Source organism: Lipophrys pholis (assembly GCF_963383615.2).
Source record: "Lipophrys pholis genome assembly, chromosome: 7".
NCBI lineage: Eukaryota > Metazoa > Chordata > Actinopteri > Blenniiformes > Blenniidae > Lipophrys > Lipophrys pholis.
The window spans coordinates 19,367,594-19,387,112 of NC_137638.1; the positions used below are offsets into that span (position 1 = coordinate 19,367,594).

A 19,519-nucleotide genomic window follows, 5' to 3' on the forward strand; every position below is an offset into this window, starting at 1 on the left:
TCCGGTGAGTCATTAAAGGGGGAAAGTCCTGGCTGAGATGAAACACGGCGGCGGCGGCGGCGTCGTCGTCGTCTGACCTTTGTGTTTGATATCACAAACTGCTGTTTGCCTGCATTGCACCGGAAGAAACAAGGGCGTAGGCGTGGATGTGGAGCAGAAAGAGAAGTCATGGGGTCATGTGTCCTCTTTCCCTTTACATGCAGGCACATCCAGCCGTGACGCAACTCACTGTAAAGCAACACTTCCTGACCTGCTCTTTATGGTCATTCAATCTTGTCCGAGAGGGCGCGGCCGGAGAAATCCATAGAGAGATTACAGTCGGTGATGTGGGAACCATTTAATCCATCAAATTCAACAACATTTTTATTCCCTTGTAGAAAAAAAAAAAAAAAAAGTCCACATTATTCTGAGTGCATTTGTCACAACACAGTCGTCCTAACACGTACAATTACAAGACACAAACATTCAATAAAACAACACCAAAACAGGTGCGGACAAGAAAACAACACATATGAAATAATATTAAATAATGCAGAAAATATTGTTGTACTTGAAAGAAGACAAAATAATGATTGGCCAGCACATGTAGTGCAGCACTCTCACTTGATAGAGAATATCCCCCTGATATGAGTCGGGGCTGTGCTCCCTGTGCGGGGTTGGCATGTTCTCCCTGTGTGTCCATTTTCTCCAGGTTACTTGGTTTTCTCGGTCCAAAGAACATAAACTTCAAGTGAACTGAAGTTGCAAATTACCTGCAGGTGTGAATGTGAGTGTGGCTGTGGTTTGTGCTGTGATGGACGTGTCCAGGCTGTACTCCGACAAAAGTAGATATAAGGTGAAAATAAAAGTTAGTGAAAGGACTGGACCAGTACAGCAGCTAAATTGAATGAGAAAAAAAAAAATGGATCATGCAAAACTGTATTAACATTTTTTGGAATTAATAGAGAAGCTGAAAATAATTATTTTAATATTGTTACTGCTTACCTCAGATCCCAAAAGTCTGGATCCACCTCGTGTAATTCCACTGTGGCTCATTCACTGTGAGCACGAAGATCTAATATTCTGCTGGCGAGATATATTCATATTGAGTAGAACTTGTGTCTCGGCTGTGCTCTGAAGTCCTTGTTTTTCCATGCGGCTCTCCCTTTAAAATGGAATACAAACCCTGTTTTACAACCATGTTGTGGATTTATGAAGTGACTCTGTTCTATTGACAGATATTTATCTTAGGAACTAAAGAAAATCCACTTGATTAGATTTTTTTTTTATGGTTTGCAGTGTGTGATTTTCAAAGCCCACTGGGGAAATCCCAGCAAACAGTCAAACAACGGGCATTAAATACTGTGTTGCTTGTCTTGATTGATGACTAATGAGGCTTTTTGCTCTTCCCAGAACTCATACACGCAGGTGATGATGTACAATTATCCAGCTTAAGAGGAAGTCCACAGGGTTTACGACTCTTTTTTAGGTGGTGGGTGTGGCTCTGATGATAGATTCTAGCAGAGGTTCTATCTACGTCAGTCACGCCTACCAGAAAGCCATGATGTTTGGGAGGAAAGGAACAGAAATTCAACGTCTCATGGTTGTTATTTTTGTCTCTTCAGCAGTGTTCGGTTCATTTCTGCGTCCCGATCTGGTCCCCACCAACCCGTCCTTCTATGAAGGCTCCTCCATGGGAACCATATCCACCTCCTCCATCTTTGTGAACGTGGACCACCAAACGGAGGAGAGGTACAGTGTGTCTGACAGGCTCTGACACTGCGGGGGGACTTCCATGTGTTTCTCACTTCCAAACGGGGATCTCTCGTCACTGTTTTCTACTATCTGAGGGCGTGAATTAAGGCACAATCCACGTACACACGCTGAACGCGCCTCCATCATTGCCACCTTTGCTGTTGCATCACGCGCGCTTTATTATTGGTGACATGCGTCATGGAGCAGGTGACTCAGCTGACTTGGCAGCACACGCCAACACTCCCTACACGATATACGTGCTGGCAGTGGACGAGTGGCGCGGCGGAGGCCACTGTTTGTCTCTTCAGTGCACAAGACGGGGAAGGCCACATATGCAAGAAGTTTATGAAGTTAAAACCTCTCATTCCTGGACGGATTAGTTTTGCTTTTTAAAGCATGAGTCTAGAAATATTTTACAGATACCAACTCAAAGTGGCTGACCTTTACCACTGAGGTCTTCAGCAAACTATGATTAAAAAGTGACAGGTTTTACTGCGCCTTTCACAGGCTCTCTCTCACTTCTCCACACCACCTGGCCCTCGGGAGGCTTTGTCTCCTTCTCGCTTGGTTTCCGTGTGTTTTTCCCCATCTTTCACCTCCGCTCCTGTCCAGCAGTGTCGGGTTTAGCTCACTCTCTGCGGCGCCATTGTGTGACCTGCCCAGTCTCGTCCTCTCATCAGTCACCTGCCGCTGGCCTGACATTGTTCTGTCAACTGTTTTCATAAATATTTAAACAACAGCTTGACACGGTCTTACTTGGTTCCTTTGTGCCACAAAAAGACTTGGACAAAAGAAGACAAGCACAGAGCTGGTGACTCCATATCGGCATTAACAATAATCTCTGCCTGACATATGGTCTTCTGATGGGATTTTTCTTTATATTTAATAGAGTTGCAACTTCTCTCTCTCTTTTTTTTTACTTTACATCTATGACTCTACAGCACCACTCTCCCTCTTTTCTCTCTGCCTGCTTTTTAGTTTGACCTTGTGAAACTGTTTAATAAGGGGTAAAAGTGCAATATGGAATAATTTTCATGTAAAAATTTAAGAAAATGAGCTGAGAGAGCATAACAGTCATGACATCAATAAATTGAAGTGGATGTCTTTGTAGGAATGGGTGAAGTTAGTAAACTAACCATGTAGCTCCACCTCATCCAGCCTGTCCTCAATCCAACGAGATTGAATAGTAATCACATCTGAGGCTGCAGAACTTGGCCCGAAATTCCAGGGTTGAACTAAAGACAAACTGAGTACTACAATGACTAACTACTGCCACCTAAAAGCACACACGTGGTATTAGTTACATTTTAAACATTGAACCATTAAAAGGCTTTTCTGAAGCCATCACATAGTCACTCAATGTACATGTGAAGAAAGCTGCTATTGTGCTGCCCCCTAGTGGTTGGTTTAAAGAATTGCAGGCTTCACTGGTATAGGAGAGACTGATTCGACGCGGTAGAATGCAGTAGATCAGATAATGCAGTCAAAACTGATCCAAATGTTTTCATATCGATCTGTTAGTGGACCTTCAAAAAAAAAACACGTTTTGTGAAATGTCCATGCTCTGCTGCTGTGTATGACTTGTTTCTGGAGACTGTGTCTTTAAGTCAATCTTTACAATGTGCACCGCTGCTTTATTTAAACTGTAAATAAAAAACAAAGCAACCTTCAAATGAGTAAGTGACTCTATTGTTTCTCCCTCAGAGATGACGTAGCCTCCAGCTCCACGTTCACCCTGGAGGACAGTGCGATCTGCCTCACCTCGGAGCAGAGCACCATGGACGTGGACATAGACCGTGATGACGGCTCTGTTCTCGATGTCTACTTGGTAAGCTTTCACTTATTGACGTGTCAGAGTCATCCTTACTCATTCAGGACTTGTTGTGTGATTAGTTGACATTGAATGTGACAGAGAAATCCTTTTGACTTGAGTCAATCGATGTTTTTTCTCCATCGTCACACCGCTCTTTCTTTTGTGGTGTTTGTTCTTCAAAGCAACTAAATCTCGCTCCATAAATACAATAACTGACTTCTTTGGAGTGTGTTTTTTGCCTGGCACTTCTGGTTGTCACTCTTTTAGCTCAGGTGTTTTTCAAAGAGTGGGTGGATACACTGCAGGGTGATATAGAGGTTAACACTCCCTGGTTCAAGTCTGGGTCCTCAGAGTCTGTCTGAGTTTGCAGGCTTTGGTTCCCTCCTACACTAATTTCCCATAAGTGTGTGTGTGTGTGTGTGTGTGTGTGTGTGTGTGTGTGTGTGTGTGTGTGTGTGTGTGTGTGTGTGTGTGTGTGTGTGTGTGTGTGTGTGTGTGTGTGTGTGTGTGTGTGTGTGTGTGTGTGTGTGTGTGTGTGTGTGTGTGTGTTTTCAGAGCTGTGATGGATTGATGATCTTTACTGATGACTGATGCCTTCACACATAGTCAGCTGTTGTCAGCCGAAGTGGCCTATGACCTCAAGTTTCTTGTTGTCATTTTAAAAAGGAAATGCAAACCCATCATTTTCTGTAGATAATATTTTCCCCTCTGCTGTGCCTCAACTTCTCTGTCGTCGCTCTTGGTGAGGCCAAAGCTTTAAGCTCAATACAGACACCAGTGAACTCACAGCAGTTGATATGTATTGGAACTATGCAATTGATATATCATCCATCCTCTTGACCTGTGATTCACAAACTGTGGGAGCTCCATATATATATATATCTTTTTTTCTTTTTTTAAAAATTATATGAATAATTAGTCCATAGCTAATAGAGTAAGCGTCCACTATTGTAGGTTCAGGTCAGCCAAGATGGTGGATAAAAGTTAGAGAACTACTGCTCTACACTACTTTCTTCAGCCTGTCCAGCAGGACACTGGAGCTTACAATAGTTGAGAACAGGATACACCCTGAACAGGGAAAAACACAAGAAATACTCTCTCTGTGACCCCGAGACCACTGTTCAGGATCCATCCTGTACTGCTTCTTCAAGAATGCATGTGTTTAGCTTATTAAGATTCTCATTCAAAGAAATATATGTGAACTCTTTTTAATATGAACCTTTCTCTTTCCCCTGCAGTGAAAAAGATCAACTTTACAATCTTCATTTCTTCCTGCCAAGCATAAGACAATCGCCACTCTCCACCGGACGGGCCAGGCTGGCGTTTGACTCCGCTTTCAGTGCTGCTAGATCCATGTTGCCATTTGTATTTGCCAACACATAAAAGTACCGAGATTCCCATTGGTTGATGGACTGAAGGAAAAATCCCAGCAGCGGACTTCTGCAGGAGCCAAATCGTGTCGTGTTCTGAGCAGTAGGCCGAACTGATGCTTCTTAGGGTATGCGTCATTGAAGCGGCGTAAAGTTTTATATATGTCCACTGTTTTCATGACCAACACAGCAATCGGAGCATTAACTGTGTATATAAACGAGAAGAGGGTAAATACACATCATCCATTACTTTAAATGTGTTCCCTTGCTGATCAGAGACAAAGTGAGAGACGCTTTGAAGCCTGCAGCTACGTCTGCTGTTGACGAGATATGTTTACGACGGCATCACTGTCTCACAAGATTACCCACAAGCCAGTCTGTGATCACAGCCCAGATGGACGAGGGGGAGACTCTGGCCACCTGATTCTGGAGCCACCACGACCAAACGCAGACCGTAACGTGGTTAAGCTTCCCCCCTCACCGTGCAGGGGCTTGTGCTGCTCCGGCAGTGACGCGAGAGTCACTGGACCCTGGACGAAGCACCGAGCAGAGAGACTCTTGGTATAAAGGCACTTTTGAAATTGGTTGTGATTACTGTAACACATATTTCTTTGTGTGTGGACTTTGCTTAGGTGGGTGTTGGTGGTGGGGGAGGCGACCCGACATAAGCACAGATCTGGATGTGTGAACATGCACTTTTATTTTTATTTTTACTACACAAAGGCACAGTTCTGTTTGTCACCGATGCTACATGTACAGAGACAATGAAGGAAAGTCACGACTGAAGAGGCTTATACTCAGGATTTCACTTGATACAGAAGACGTATGTCCTCTGGGGAGTTGGAAGACAGGCATCCTACATGCAGAAGCTGTCTGATACCTCTTCATCAAGATCACACCCAATTATAAATGTCCAACTCCATGATCACGAGTCAGTTGAGACCATAATTTATGATGTAAATCTCAATATTTTACCATTTGCTGAAAAACTTTAATCGCTGAATGTAAAGACAATGCATATTTATATAAAGAAATAAATATATATATATAAATACATATATGAGACTCCTATAAATAAAAGACTAAAATTCATTGTCTCCTTTATACCTTTCTCAGTATGCTTTTTTTTTTTAGCTATTTTGTTCCTATCATGTTGCTACAAACAGGTTTTTGGATGTGTACTTCAAAACCTTAGCGAAAGCCTCCAGCGCTGCAGTACGACAGTCCAGTAATAGATGACATTCACCAATGTGGCTCATATTGAGGTACATCCGTAACACATGGTAATGCTGATTAACTCCACTTATACAAAATTGAAATAAATCCAGGCAGCATGAAAACAATGAGTCCTAAAACAAACATACGATTTCAATTCAGTGTTGAGGCTGTTTAAACACAGTAGAACTTTTTTCACCATTACATTTTGATATACGAGTGGAATTCTTCCTCAATCCTTCCACATATATCGCACTAGTATATTGTATGATTTCTTATAGATTCTGAAATGTAACTTATTTAACAATTTATGATAAATATTACATAAAATGGATTAGAATTATGGTGTAAACAAGGTCTATATTCATATATATATATATATATATAATGAGATGATATATCGCATCATTTAATGTTTTATTGAATCACGTTTCAGCTTTTCTTTGTACCATGAAAATTAATGCAGTATATAATATTGATAAATTATTGTATATATTTTAACCTTCTGGTCTGTCTAAGGTTTGATTTGGTTATATGTTACATCATTTCACGCTTTCTATTGAAGATTTCCCATCCAACATGAAAAGGAAATTGTTAAATATATATTTTGTAATAGTATGTTTATAGTAAAATTATGTTTATGGAAGATATGCCAGATTTCATGTATACCTGTAAAGCCTCTCTATAAAAGCTGACACTTCACAGTAAGGAGGGTTCATTTCCACGTGATAGAAAAGATTGTATGTTCTAATATGACATTAAATGTGAAACCAAGGCTTTTCCCTCGGTGCAGTTGAAAACAGAAGTTTACATACACTGTATAAAAAGAAACAAACCTTTTCTTTTGTTCTCTGCATGAAGTTAAATCAGACTAAACCTGTTTTAGGTCAGTTAGAATTCTCAAAACTATTTCTAATTGCTAAATGCCGAAAGCTGAAAGGCTGCAGAGCAGGGAAAGAAGCCGTGACTCCAAAAAAGAAAAGCAGATTACAGTTTGCAAATGCAAACAGGGACAAAAAGCTTGATTTTTGGACACTTGTCCTGTGGCCTGATGAAACTAAAGTGACGCGGTAGATCATTGTTACATTTGGAGGAAAAAGGAAGAAGCTTGTAAGCCTGAGAACATCGTCCCAACTGGGACGCATGGGGGTGGCAGCATCATGTTGTGGGGCTGTTTTGCATGACAGGAAGTTAAAGCTTGGACACAAATGGGATACCCAAAGTGTTTGACCCAAGTCATATAGTTTAAAGGGAATTCTACCTAAAATATTAAAGACACGTGTGTAAACTTTTAACTTCAAAGAGTGAGAAACAAAAAAAAGGCAGTTGTTGGTGAGATTGGCTTTCGAAGAATGAGTTCCAAGTCTTCCTGGCACCGAGTGTTCCTCCGTAGTGTTTTTACTCTGACAGATCCTTACCGCCTTTGTCAGTCAGAAAGTCCAGCTCCTCCAGGGTCCGGCGGCTAAAAAAAACAAAGCACGGAATCCACTCTCCTGTGTAATAATTTTAATTTACAGAACATTGTCAAATTGCATTACATTTAGTGCAAATAATAACACTTCTGATGTACAACTTAGAAATATACAAAGTGTGTAGATTACAGACAAATATCAAAATTAAAAACACTAAACGCGTTCTTCAGCTGACACTGCTTGGAGATGGAGCTCTTTTAATCATCAGCAAAAACAAAACAAACAAAAAGAAGAAACAATTTCCCCAGATAACTTCTAACCTCTGACCCCTCGTTACACTGAATGAGATTCCTCAACCACGCAGGTCGACTCCCAACGCATGATGGCATCAAACACCGTCTAAAGTAAATCTTTTAAAAGCTGAGGTAAGATGATGTGAAATGCTGACTCCCCCCCCTCCCCGCTTCATTTCAGTGATGATAAATGCACATCTGGTGGCTGTACAGTAGAGAAACCTATGTTTTTAGGGTTCGTCCCAGTGTCTAAGGCATTTTGGGGGGCCGACTATCAGTCGAAGGGCAGGAGGCCACTGCACTGTAGTGTGGTGTGTGAAATGTAATGTCAGCTTATGACAGAGGCGGCTGGGTTGTGGATATCAATACTGGACAACTTTAGCGGGTCCTGAGGAAAAGAAGCAGGACTAATTGTCACTCATTTTGTTGTGAGGGGAAGAGGGGGGGGGGGGGGGGGGGGGGGGGGGGGGGGGTTGGGAGAAAATCCGTTGGGCGTAGAAAAAGCACCCACTCGTCTCTCGAAGAAAGAGGAATCTTTGATGTGACAGACAGCAACATCTATAGACCAAAGCTAAAATCCTCTATTAGAGACAGTAATTGCTCTTCATTTCCCACTCTGTGTTTCTTCAGCGCGTCGCTGTCCTCCATTCAAGTGTTTAACAGTCAATTCACATTTCTCACATCGGTAAACTAACTGTTTTCTCTGCTGTACAATACATTGTGTCTCGGAAAGCTACTTTATAACAATCTGGAATTATAAAGATTTCAAAGCTTTAGGTTCTGACCGAAGGCAACAAAGAGGAGGCGCCGTACGACACCTCGTCTGAGCTTTTCCTGTAAATATCCACGTTCTTCTCTCATGTTAGTCACTGTAGCAGCAGCAGCAGCAGCAACACAAGCATCTCTAATACTAGTGATTGAAGCCAACCCAAAAGAGTACGTAATCATAAGAAATGTACAAAACAATTTACAAAAAAAAGGAGCAAATAATTGGTAACAATTCCAAAACTACGTAGGAAATTTTTTTTCAATTTACATATAAATCACCAGCAGGCGGTCCGGAGCCGTTGTGCCGCCGCTGGTGGGACGACGCGTACAGACGCCTTAAAGCCGTGAAACCACATCGATAGTGGAGGAGCAGTCCTGTGGAACGGCCTGCTGATGTGCTGTCTTGCCGGCGTGGTTTAGAAACACATTCTGACTCGCAGGAGGGGGAAAAAAAGTCATGTAGTTGTCAAGGGCGTGTTCAACGCCGAGTGACACGGCGCCTCCTGCAGGCGAGCCTGAAACAAGACAAGCCCATTCAAATAAAGTAAATAAAGTCTCCATGTTATTCAAAGTTCAAACAATTGCAGAGCCTTGCAAAGGTGACACAGGAACATCAAACACATTCACAACATGTCATTTACTTTTTGTTTTTACAAGATATACTCATATTTCTGCCTCAAACACTCTAAAATGTAGTTTCCCAAAATAGAGAGGGTGGAAAACTATAAATACATTTTCAACATGTCAGCCTGATCTTCATCCTGCAGCTTCTGGATGCTCGACGTATGACGGAGGAAGACTATTTATACATCAACAATGTTGGAAAACAGTTGCAAGCGCCAAAAGTTCTTCATTATTTTGGGAAAATGTTGGCAGGAATATGGCGCGACGTGCATTTTAATGAATTTTCACCAAAAGTTCTAACACTGTGAAATTTGTCACTAATAGATCTTCCAGTGAGAGGAATGACGTCATCGCTTTACCTATGTGAAATGTAAAGAAACGATGTAAACCTGCTCATCGTGATTCATACAGACATGTTTTCCTGATTACCTTGGTGTTCAGAAGAGGATGGGCTTCCCAGCAGTTTTCTCCTGGACGTAGGAGGTGAAGCGTTTTAGGAACTTGGGATACTCTCTCCTGGCCACAGCTCGGAGGACCGAGGCTGGAGCCCAGCCGCCGGGGTTTACTGCAACCACACGGAAGAACAACATGTTCAGGAATCCCAGTGATAAAAGGACTGGTAGAAACCAGCGTTTCCAAGCTGGACGCCTCGGCTGCCTCTGCACAGGAGGAAAGTTTCTGCTTCGAGACAAGACAGACCACAGCTGAAAGTATTGAGGAAAGTTTGACCTGCTGGTTCCTCATTTGGATTGGAAATGTATGGAGTCCATTGACCGTGAGCTGAAAGAGGCTCCTTCTCCTGCAGTGACTCTGCTCTGCAGGCAGCACGGGGCTCCCTGACTTGCACATTCATTTGAATCAGTTGTCATGAAGCCACAGTGATTTGGCCCAGAGAATTATTACTATACTTTTCTACTACTTCTATCATTGCTGCTATAAACAACAAGTTCATCATTAGAACCTGTGGCTGTTGCTTTCTTGTGTGTATTTCTTGAAATAGATTTTAAATGTTTGTTGTCAAAGGATTTCTGTGACCATCTGAGAGACAAAGTCCATTTTCATACATGAGAGGTACCAGGAGGAGAGAGCACATCGCTGCCAGTCAGCTGGAGGAGGATGGTGGGATTCTAAAGCTCTTCCTGCACCTGAAGATTCTGACGGCGGATGAGCTGGTGTGACTCATTTCATCCTCAGTATGATTCTGTATCGAATCAAACTTATTCATTTCTCCAAGATTTACTGAGTTGAATTCATCTCATGTTATATATATATATGTATTTCTTCTTGCCATTTTATTGTCATTTTCCTCCTAACTACAGTTATATTGATGTCTTTTTCATTTTGGTTTATCAGTTATTTATTTTTTTTCTATTAATATTTTTATGGGGTTTAGAATTTCATTGATGTATTATTTGTTACGTCAAAATGGAATAAAACATGTAGGACAGTGATGCTTGAGGATCACCAGTTAGGAAGATGTTTCAAACTGTGCGTGACGCACACAAAAAGACATGGTAGGGCGTCCTCTACAGAGACGGGACAATATAACCCTTTTCAATCTTTTTCTTCCTCTTCCTGGGACCAGCACTACAAGGCCTCTCTGACAACAATGTGGTTGAAGGTTCCACTTCATGTTACAATCTGTTCGTCCTCAGAAGTTAATGGAAGGGGAACGGCTCAAGTCTGTAGTTAAATTACAAAACACAATCAGTTTTCTGACTTTACTTTTAACATATTTGGAGACCAGCAGCTTTGTAATGTCAGATATTAACCAACGTATGTGACAACAGGCTGACCTGACCTCACACTGGCTTCATCTGAGGTCAAATAAACTTTGCATTCAGATTCTGTTACAGCAGACAGGATTTCACATACACACTTCTCCATCCTGATATTTAGAACACTTCCAGAAACTAGAGAAAGGGAAACATATAGTATTCATTACAGTGCCACCAGGACTTCTGCAGTGTGGCAGGAGACACCAGTGTGCCACATGCCAGATATTAAAAGTTATCTTAGAGTAAGGGGCAGAAAGCAACCATTTATTGCACAATTCTGACAATTTTATTAGTCAAAAGTGGGTTAATAGTCCACATAAGCTGAGCTTTAGTTTGTTTTCATGTACTCTTGATTGCCTCAAGAGGTTTTCATGCTTGCGGCATTCAAAGCAGGATGAATCTTCTTACTGAGGACATTTTGATTACGATCGGCCCCGGGCTTAAAACTCCAGCTGAAAACCTTTGGTGCAGGAGAGGCACTTACCATTAGCAACATAGGTGATCTTGCAGAGGATGTTGTCTCTGCTTATCTCTTTGTCTCCCTCTGGTGGGCTGACCAGCGTCTTGGCAGATCATGGCAACATTGATTTTGGCACGAACGCAGCGCATTTGTGGGCTCGAAAGCACAATAAATATGCAAATGTAAATGATTTGAAAAATATCTGTAGTTAGAATTGACAGGAGGATGCAGGTTAATTAGTCTGAATTTGGAAATTTCTTCTCTGTACCCATTAAAAAAGCCTTTAAACAAGCTTATATTTGATGTTTGTCCTTTTTATACAGTAATGATTAAATGCTGCTGAAGTTGTGAAGCTAATGTATAAACATATGACACCCTAAAGAGGAAGTGGCTCTTAACCTCACTGAAATGGTTTGTGTTCAAGAAATGTATTGCCTTTACCTTTGTATTCATCTAATGATTAATCCATGAGGTAAAAAGCAAATGAAGCCAGGTGAAGGTGATATCCATGAATCAGTCTCATTTGGCATTTCTCATGTTTTTTGTGGGCTTTTTGTGTCATTTCTATACATATTTAAGACAAAAATCAACTTGGTATCAATATTTACAGTTGATTTTCTGTAATTTCCAGATTATAAGCCTCTACTTTTGTCTCATGCTTTGAAGCCTGCGCTTTAACGAAGACACGGGGTCAACTAGGTTCATGCAACCCATACATGGGTGATGCCTTCAGGTGCATCACGTAACTCTGAGCTTTCTTTTTATTTTATTTTTTTCCTTTTCAAATTTGGTGGGTGTGGTGTGGGATATTCAGGTGCGTTCAATAATCTGTAAATTACGGTAGATATTTGGCAGTGAATAATGATTAAAAAAATTAAACATTGTTATAAACCAAATAGTAAATAATAATACCAAAAAGTACAATTTTGCTTTCTTCTTCTTGTTGTTGCCAGAATATGATTACGTGTTTGGATTCATCTCACCTGAGCATTGTCGTGGTCCACAGAGAAGTTGCACACCAGCCACGTGTCGGGATCGTTCTCGTTTGTGGCCAGAATCTTCCTGATGGCCGACAGGTACAGAACGTCTCTCTGAGAGGCCGGCCACACTCTCTGCAACACAACCGGACACATTCAGTTGGCAATCAACCCCAGATCAGTGACCCGCTGTTTTTCGCGACATCTTGCACCGTCACAGGGAATTTACCTTGTGTGTTTGGTAAACAATAATGGCATTATCAGAGAGGCTTTCCACAACGTTGAAATTTTCAATAGTGGCTGGGGGAGGGAAGGAGAGTTCATGAGCTTCTTGCAATCAGGACAAAGGAGGTCAAACAGAGTTCATGTGACGCTGAGGACTCACTCTCCCAGTCCATCCTGACACTTGTGTCCCAGAAGTAGTGGCAGACCTCGTGTCCCGTTACCCCCTTGACAGCATGCGTCGCTTTGAGAGGGTCCAGGACGATGCCGTTCTCCTCCACTTCTCTCCTGTACACCTGTGACACAAAAACTAATTAGGACTACAGACATTTTCACAGCCTCAATGCACTCCGACATTGTACTCAACTAAACTCGAATGACCACGTTAGTCATTATTGAGTGGCTCTGCTAGCTGCCACTTCTATCGGGTTATGATTTACCAATCTGCTGCTATCACAGTGCCTTCAAAACAGTGATTGATATGATAATATTCACGGCTAAAAACCAAAGGAAATGATTCATAGACTGTTTCTCTCCTCTGCTCTCACCTTCATCTCTCCTTCTTCTATTACCAGCTGCCAGTTGGCATCTCCACCCACATCCTGAAGAGAGTACGTCATATGATTTTGCACCATCTCCTCCACCTAAGAGACGGGACGGATATTGATTGAATTCATGTCAGACTCTGGTATTTTGCTGCTTTGTTGAGGACATGCATTCAAACAGAGCTTAATCCAGGGGCAAAAGGTGAAATCTGGCATTTTGGGATGCTGTACTTAAGATTAATAATTAACAGTCTTGACTCATGGCGCTGACATTTTATCACGGAGGATGTGATAAGCTAGAAGAAAAAGTGAATAGTCTTTTCCCTTTAGCAAATAAATCAGCCTCTGAGCTGTAACGGAAATAAAAAAAGAAAAACATATTGGACTTTCTTCCCCCCGCTTTGTGCTGTTATTTAACATCCCAGTAATGCATAACAAAGACAGTCTGGATACATGTCTGCTCATGCTGTGGAAGAAAAGGGTAATGCGAGGGCAGAAACTGAAAGGTTGCACTGGATTCCAGCCGTCATGCAGCATTAGATCAACTTTTGATGACAACCTGTTCACGCCAGGAAATTCATATCTGATCCATCATATCATATATCTGATTTATCCTGGAGCATCATCACACAACTTCAAAAACTTTAGACAAGATCTTCTTTGGGATACTTCACAAAGGGGAAGAAAATTTTTTTTTAAATCCTGGCGCATGATGTTAGTAGACAGACAGTCTCATGCGTTCTGGCCACGGCGGAAAGCGGAACGTAGGCATGTGCATGCCCCCCCGGAGGCGCTCCCGGCTGACCAAGTACAGTACCTGAGCGCTGAATCTGTGAATGTCATCTGACGCGCTGACTAGCTCAACGGAGGACAAGGAGGAAGAATGGCTATGGGGCTGCGCAGCAGAGAGAAGGTCCAAAGAGAAAGCAGGAAAGAACAGAGCAGAAGGAGGTGGAAGATTGAAGACACAATCAAAGTCTGCTCAAGGAGCTTCTCATCAGAAAATGTTATGTAAGCTCAATCTTTTGGCACAGAGAATCAGCGGTTTGGTTTTTAAATTAGCATTGCCGCAAAATGGGAAGATATAACATGAACATGTGCACTGAGCTGTTGCAAAACGTCTGACAGATCCACCACCACGGAAATCACAGGAAAAAAGAAGCCACTTGAAATCACAAAGGAAATTGGGTTTTGACATGTACAGTAGAAACAAGGTAAGCAACAATCTACACACCTTGTTGGCGAATCGGTGCGTGCCGATGGTAGAGTAGACATCATTAGGGGGAACTGGAGTTAGTCGAGGTATCCTGACCTTCTCTGATTGGCTCTGAAGGATAAACAGTGTAGGAGTGAGATAGAAAACTATATAAAGAGGCACCACCACCACCACCGTATGCAACTGTGCTGAAACAGTAATCAGACAAATGAAGATGGAAGATTCAATGCTGCTTTTCTATTATAATCCCACCTGCTCCTCTATCTTGTCTTGCCGGTCCAGAGCAGCTTCTACCGCGTCAAAGAATTCATCTTCATTGATCAGGCTGTTGGGCCCCTCCTGTGAAGAACACGCAAACAGTGCAGGGTCCATTAAAAATACATCCGCGATTGATGTGGACAGTCATTTAAAAAACACGTTCAGGACGAAGTCCTTTTTTTTTGTCATTTAAAAAACATTTCTAATCAATTTAATCCATCTCATTTCATCATGCCTCGTAATCTGGTCCTCCATAGTGCGACTTCTTCTTTAGTTCATTCACAGCAGACTTGTAGGCATCTTCTACCCTCCTCCTCTTCTCCAGCTCCTGTACAGAAAGATAACAAGGGAGCTTGGTAATGGTTCATTTCAAAGAGTCGGAAAAACTTTGATAAACCCCCGACACAATGTACATGTTCATCAGCTGACAGAGAGCTGCTTATCTCAAATATTCAGGCAAAACCCAACATCATTCAGTTGTGTCCTCCCTCCAACAGGCTTCACACAGTGGGATCAATATGACAAATCCACGCACAGTGAGGTGAGCCCACAATATGAGCTTGCACAGTGTAAAAATGATAAAAACATTATCTGTATTTCTCCTGTAAAAAAAACAACAGATATTCCCAATAACTTCACATAAAGACAACCTTTCAGACAGCACTGAAATGAACACTAAAAACGAAGAGAAAAGTTTGAAGGTCTCGCTATTTATCAGTTAATACGGTTTCTTTTAGCTGTTTCAGCTGCATTTGGATTCAATGCAAGAGGCCCTGACTTGAAACGAATTCGCTCTCGGTCAGGATTTACAGGAGTGTGGGAGGATGAGTCCCTGGAATCATTACAAATTTTATAAAAAAATGTTCTCCATATAATTTCTTATTGAAATTTAAAAAGCTACAGTGATGTTAGGAACAGGCGTCCCCTTGACCTCCATTTTCTCCACCTACTGTGGCCACCCTGATGCTCTCTAGTAACCCAAGAGGAGGCCTGCCCCAGGCTTTGAAAACCACTGTCCCGGGTTTACGAGAAAAACAAAGCAAGATACTCCGTCATTCACTTTGAAAAACCATTTGCACAGTATAAATACAAAGATAAAAAAAAAATAAGAGTTTGTGAGATCAGATCACAGATCAGGTGTACATTCATGCATTACACAGGCATGTTAACAATATTCCTGAAATACCCCTGGAAAACACTGCACACAACAATGTACGAACAGGTCTTTGGGTCAATTACCCATTTACATCATCCTGCTTTTAAGAAAATGACAATGCAACTGAGCACATATCAAACACACCCAAGAGCTGTCAGATGGATACCAACACGTGTCCTGGACTTGAAAAAGACAACAGCCTGAATTTACCCCAAGTGAGACACGTATTGTGCTCGCTACTTCTCTGAGCCAAGTTAGCATGCAAAAGAGCCCAATGTACCATTTCCTCCTAGAGGAAAATACCTTCAACTGCACACAAAAGACCTAGAAAACAATCGCTTGTCAGTTGTACAATAGGGAACTAAAGTGGTTGGATTATCTTCCAGTTTCACAGCTTTTGACATTTAGAACTTGAAAAGAGCAGAATCACAGCAAAACCATCAGTATTTGGTCCTGGTGTGAGAAAATGAATCAAACTGTAGAATTTCCTATATAGGTTACGCTCTGAAAACCCCCACTACACAAAGTGTTTTATAATTCAGAGACGAAAAAGAAGGAAAATAATCTGAAGAAACTGTGGCTTTGTAGGAGAACTGGAATAGTAAACCCCTCAAAAACTATCAAATGAAACAAAACCTGGCCGAAATAGGTACTGAAACGAAACAGGGTATAAAGGACTGTGTGGACAAAGTAAACCGGCCACAAGATAAACAGGAGGAGATCCTGCTGTCAGCAGACTGAGACCTACTTTAAAGAAGAGGCTGCAGCTTTGTAGAGGAATCCATTTTTGTGTCTGGTATTTGAGTAGCTCAGTCCGCCGGTGCCGCGACGCCTTCCATAAGCTGGACCATGAAGTCCGGGCAGTCATTTTCTAAAGGTGCTCGCCGTACAAAGTCTAAGGAGGTGTGTTGACTTCCTTCCAGTGTGTGCTCTCGAACAAGTTACAATTTCTATTTCCCTACTCCACACACACACACACACACACACACATACACACGCACACACACACATTCGCAGCTAAACCTGAGCGAGATAAGAAACCACTGATAGGTAGACTACTGGTGTGAAAATACCTCAGACCTGACAGAAAATACTTCCCGGCTTTTGGAAGTTTCAGGGTAGGGCAGCACGCCTTTGCACACAGAAAAAAAAAGAAAGAAACAAAACTGGTTTGACAGCATCAGCTGGGTTAATGACGATACAAAGCATGTGGAGCGAATCTTTAAAGACACAGATCTCTCTGTCTACGTCAGTGAAAGTAGTGAAGGAAGAGTGTCTCACTCCAGAAACTCTGGAACTAAAGCCCCCCCCCCCCCCCCCCCCCCAAAAAAAAGAGACATATGTTCACGTAATCATGCAATTATTAAGTCAAAGGCAGCTATAATCAACTGAGCAGGATTTGTTTCAGAGAAATAGTAATACCTTTTGGATAAGTAAACTAGTCTTTTTGCTACCTGTTCACCAAGTCTGGGTTTTAATTTGGCTGAATACAAATGCTTTACATTCATGGCAGACAGTAGAAAGGGGAGCTAAACTGCAAACTAAATGTTCCAGAAAGAAACCAGGAAAATATATTAAACACTCATAAAAATACAAGAAACCACATGACTTAACTTTGGCACAAAGAAGCCCACAAAAGCTTCAACAACAAAGAAGTGCTTCAGGTAGAAGATCAGAAGCACATCTGAACCACATCTGATGTGCTCATTCATCACAGCTGGTGTATGTTCTTTCCAAAACAACTACTCTGCCTTTTTAACACCACATAAAGCGCCAGCTGTCATCTGACTTTCCTCACAAGCATCAATAAAGTGTTGCACCACGACCTCCTCACAGACAGTGCACAGTCCAAAACGCCAAACCCGTACTCATAATAGCGGCGTTCATAAAGTAAATGACAGCAACTATTACTTCCTCCATCAGTCACTCTTCAGCAATGCCACACCCTCTCAGAAAACTCTCTATTATCCAGCTGACACTTCACACACTGTGTGAGTGACGTGTGCGGTAATCACTGCAGAGTCCCGGGCCGTACCCTGTCCAGTCTCTTCTGCCAGCTGTCCTCTCGTTTGACCATCAGCTCGATGCAGTGGGACAACGTGGAGAGGATGCCTGCCGTCGTGGCCTTAAAGGTGATGGCTTCACCTTTGAAGTCTATTCCGTTCATACCTTTGGGACTTGCGGGGGAAAACACTAACACAAACGGAAAGAAAATCAATGAAACGGCAGGCTCATGACACATGGATGATTGTGCTTTTCACAAATATAGTCAGTCGGCAAGAAAAACATCCACCCTGCATTGTAACAGATGGACTGAAATAAACCAGTAAAGTGTGTTTCTGTGTGTCGACTCACATTTCTCTTTGCTGCCATTGTTGTTGTGATTATATTCGCTATCGGATCTTGCAGTGGAAGGAAAGTCATCCTCATCTTCCTCTACTAACGGTGGAGGAACAAAAACAACATTAATCAGTTCAACTTGTTAAATCTTTCTACTTACTCTGCAGGAACACTAAGAATTAACACAGACTGTTTTTACTGGAGAAATTTGCATGGATCATTCAGTAGAGTGGTGGTTTTCACTCTGGCCTCATATCTAGAACATCCCTGTTTGGCCTTGGGGCCTTTCTGTGTCAAGTTTGAAGAAACATTTCCAAGAATAGCAAAACAATCTCATAAATAAGATTTGTCAAAAGACTTGATAAATACTTGGGTCTTGGCTGTCTTTCTTCTGGTAGCAGCATGCTCACCTGTATCTTCATTTAGGAGTCTTTTAATTCTACTAAAAAATATAGTGCGCAGGCCTGGGGTAGTATTTATATGAAAGTGAATGATTTAACCTACATGAGAAAGCAAGTGCAACATGAAAGTAATTTCAGAGACTACAGGAAATGCTCTGCAATAGAATTTAAACAACCCACAAGTGGATATTGATTTTTATTTCCTTTCTCAATGGGTCTTACCACTCAGGTTCAATTCTCCTGCTGCATCAAACCAGTAAAGACACACAGACTGTAAATGCTTTCCTGTGCCAGTAAATGTCAAGACCGACTTCTTCCATGTTGCGTTATGATCCAAGATATACATTCAACTAACAAAATTCAACCTATTCATGCTAAAATGGCACGATAGTGTTCAGAGGCTGTCCATTACCTCTGTCTCTCTGAAATTCATCTTTGGAAACAGCATCAGCACAGTTGTCAAAGTACTTCTGCAGAGTGTCCACTTGTCTGCACAGAATGTCCCGGAAGGTTTCCATTTCTGCTAGCTTCTCACGCAACCGGTGCCCCTTCTGTGCGGAGAGAAGCAGAAGTAGAACAGATTGAGACAACAGCAACTAAACCCCCCCCCTCCCAAAAAAAAAAAAATGACCACAGGAAATTTTCATCATAGTTTTAATGTTTAGGTCAGTGAATCTGCTCTTATGATCATTACAACACATATAGTCAACATTAACACTTAGTAGTTTTTCAGCAGATTGTGAAACAATACTTCACCTTGAAGGAGGACGTGGACGTGGAAGACAAGGCACTCGCTGCTGAGGTGAGGGACAACATGGAACCATGACGCCGCAGACTCGTTTCTGAACCGTAACCAGACTCAGCCTGAGTGGGGGGTGAAGGTGGGAGGAGATCCAGAGACAGAAAGAGACAAAAAGAAATGAACAAAAGATCAGAA

The 19,519-nt window shown here is 41.9% G+C and overlaps 2 protein-coding genes across 2 annotated transcripts in view; one reads left to right on the forward strand and one right to left on the reverse strand.

Annotated features, from left to right (window-relative positions):
* The window catches only part of pip5k1bb (phosphatidylinositol-4-phosphate 5-kinase, type I, beta b), a 35,543-nt gene extending 30,643 nt beyond the window's left edge, over positions 1-4,900 (forward strand). The window contains exons 13-15 of the mRNA XM_080466609.1: positions 1,605-1,731; positions 3,439-3,562; positions 4,786-4,900. Of these exons, the coding sequence (XP_080322735.1) occupies positions 1,605-1,731; positions 3,439-3,562; positions 4,786-4,788 (254 nt within the window). The 3' untranslated portion in view covers positions 4,789-4,900. The remainder of the gene's footprint in view (positions 1-1,604; positions 1,732-3,438; positions 3,563-4,785) is intronic.
* A 2,723-nt stretch (positions 4,901-7,623) lies between these two features.
* The window catches only part of LOC308112166 (ceramide transfer protein-like), a 21,724-nt gene continuing 9,828 nt past the window's right edge, over positions 7,624-19,519 (reverse strand). Inside the window, 17 exon segments of the mRNA XM_080467458.1 lie at positions 7,624-9,120; positions 9,659-9,794; positions 11,492-11,570; positions 11,572-11,613; positions 11,615-11,623; positions 12,451-12,579; positions 12,674-12,744; positions 12,830-12,962; positions 13,215-13,310; positions 14,029-14,106; positions 14,446-14,538; positions 14,680-14,766; positions 14,921-15,013; positions 17,877-18,034; positions 18,197-18,280; positions 18,995-19,133; positions 19,339-19,446. Coding sequence (XP_080323584.1) covers positions 9,667-9,794; positions 11,492-11,570; positions 11,572-11,613; positions 11,615-11,623; positions 12,451-12,579; positions 12,674-12,744; positions 12,830-12,962; positions 13,215-13,310; positions 14,029-14,106; positions 14,446-14,538; positions 14,680-14,766; positions 14,921-15,013; positions 17,877-18,034; positions 18,197-18,280; positions 18,995-19,133; positions 19,339-19,446 — 1,527 coding nt within the window. The 3' untranslated portion in view covers positions 7,624-9,120; positions 9,659-9,666.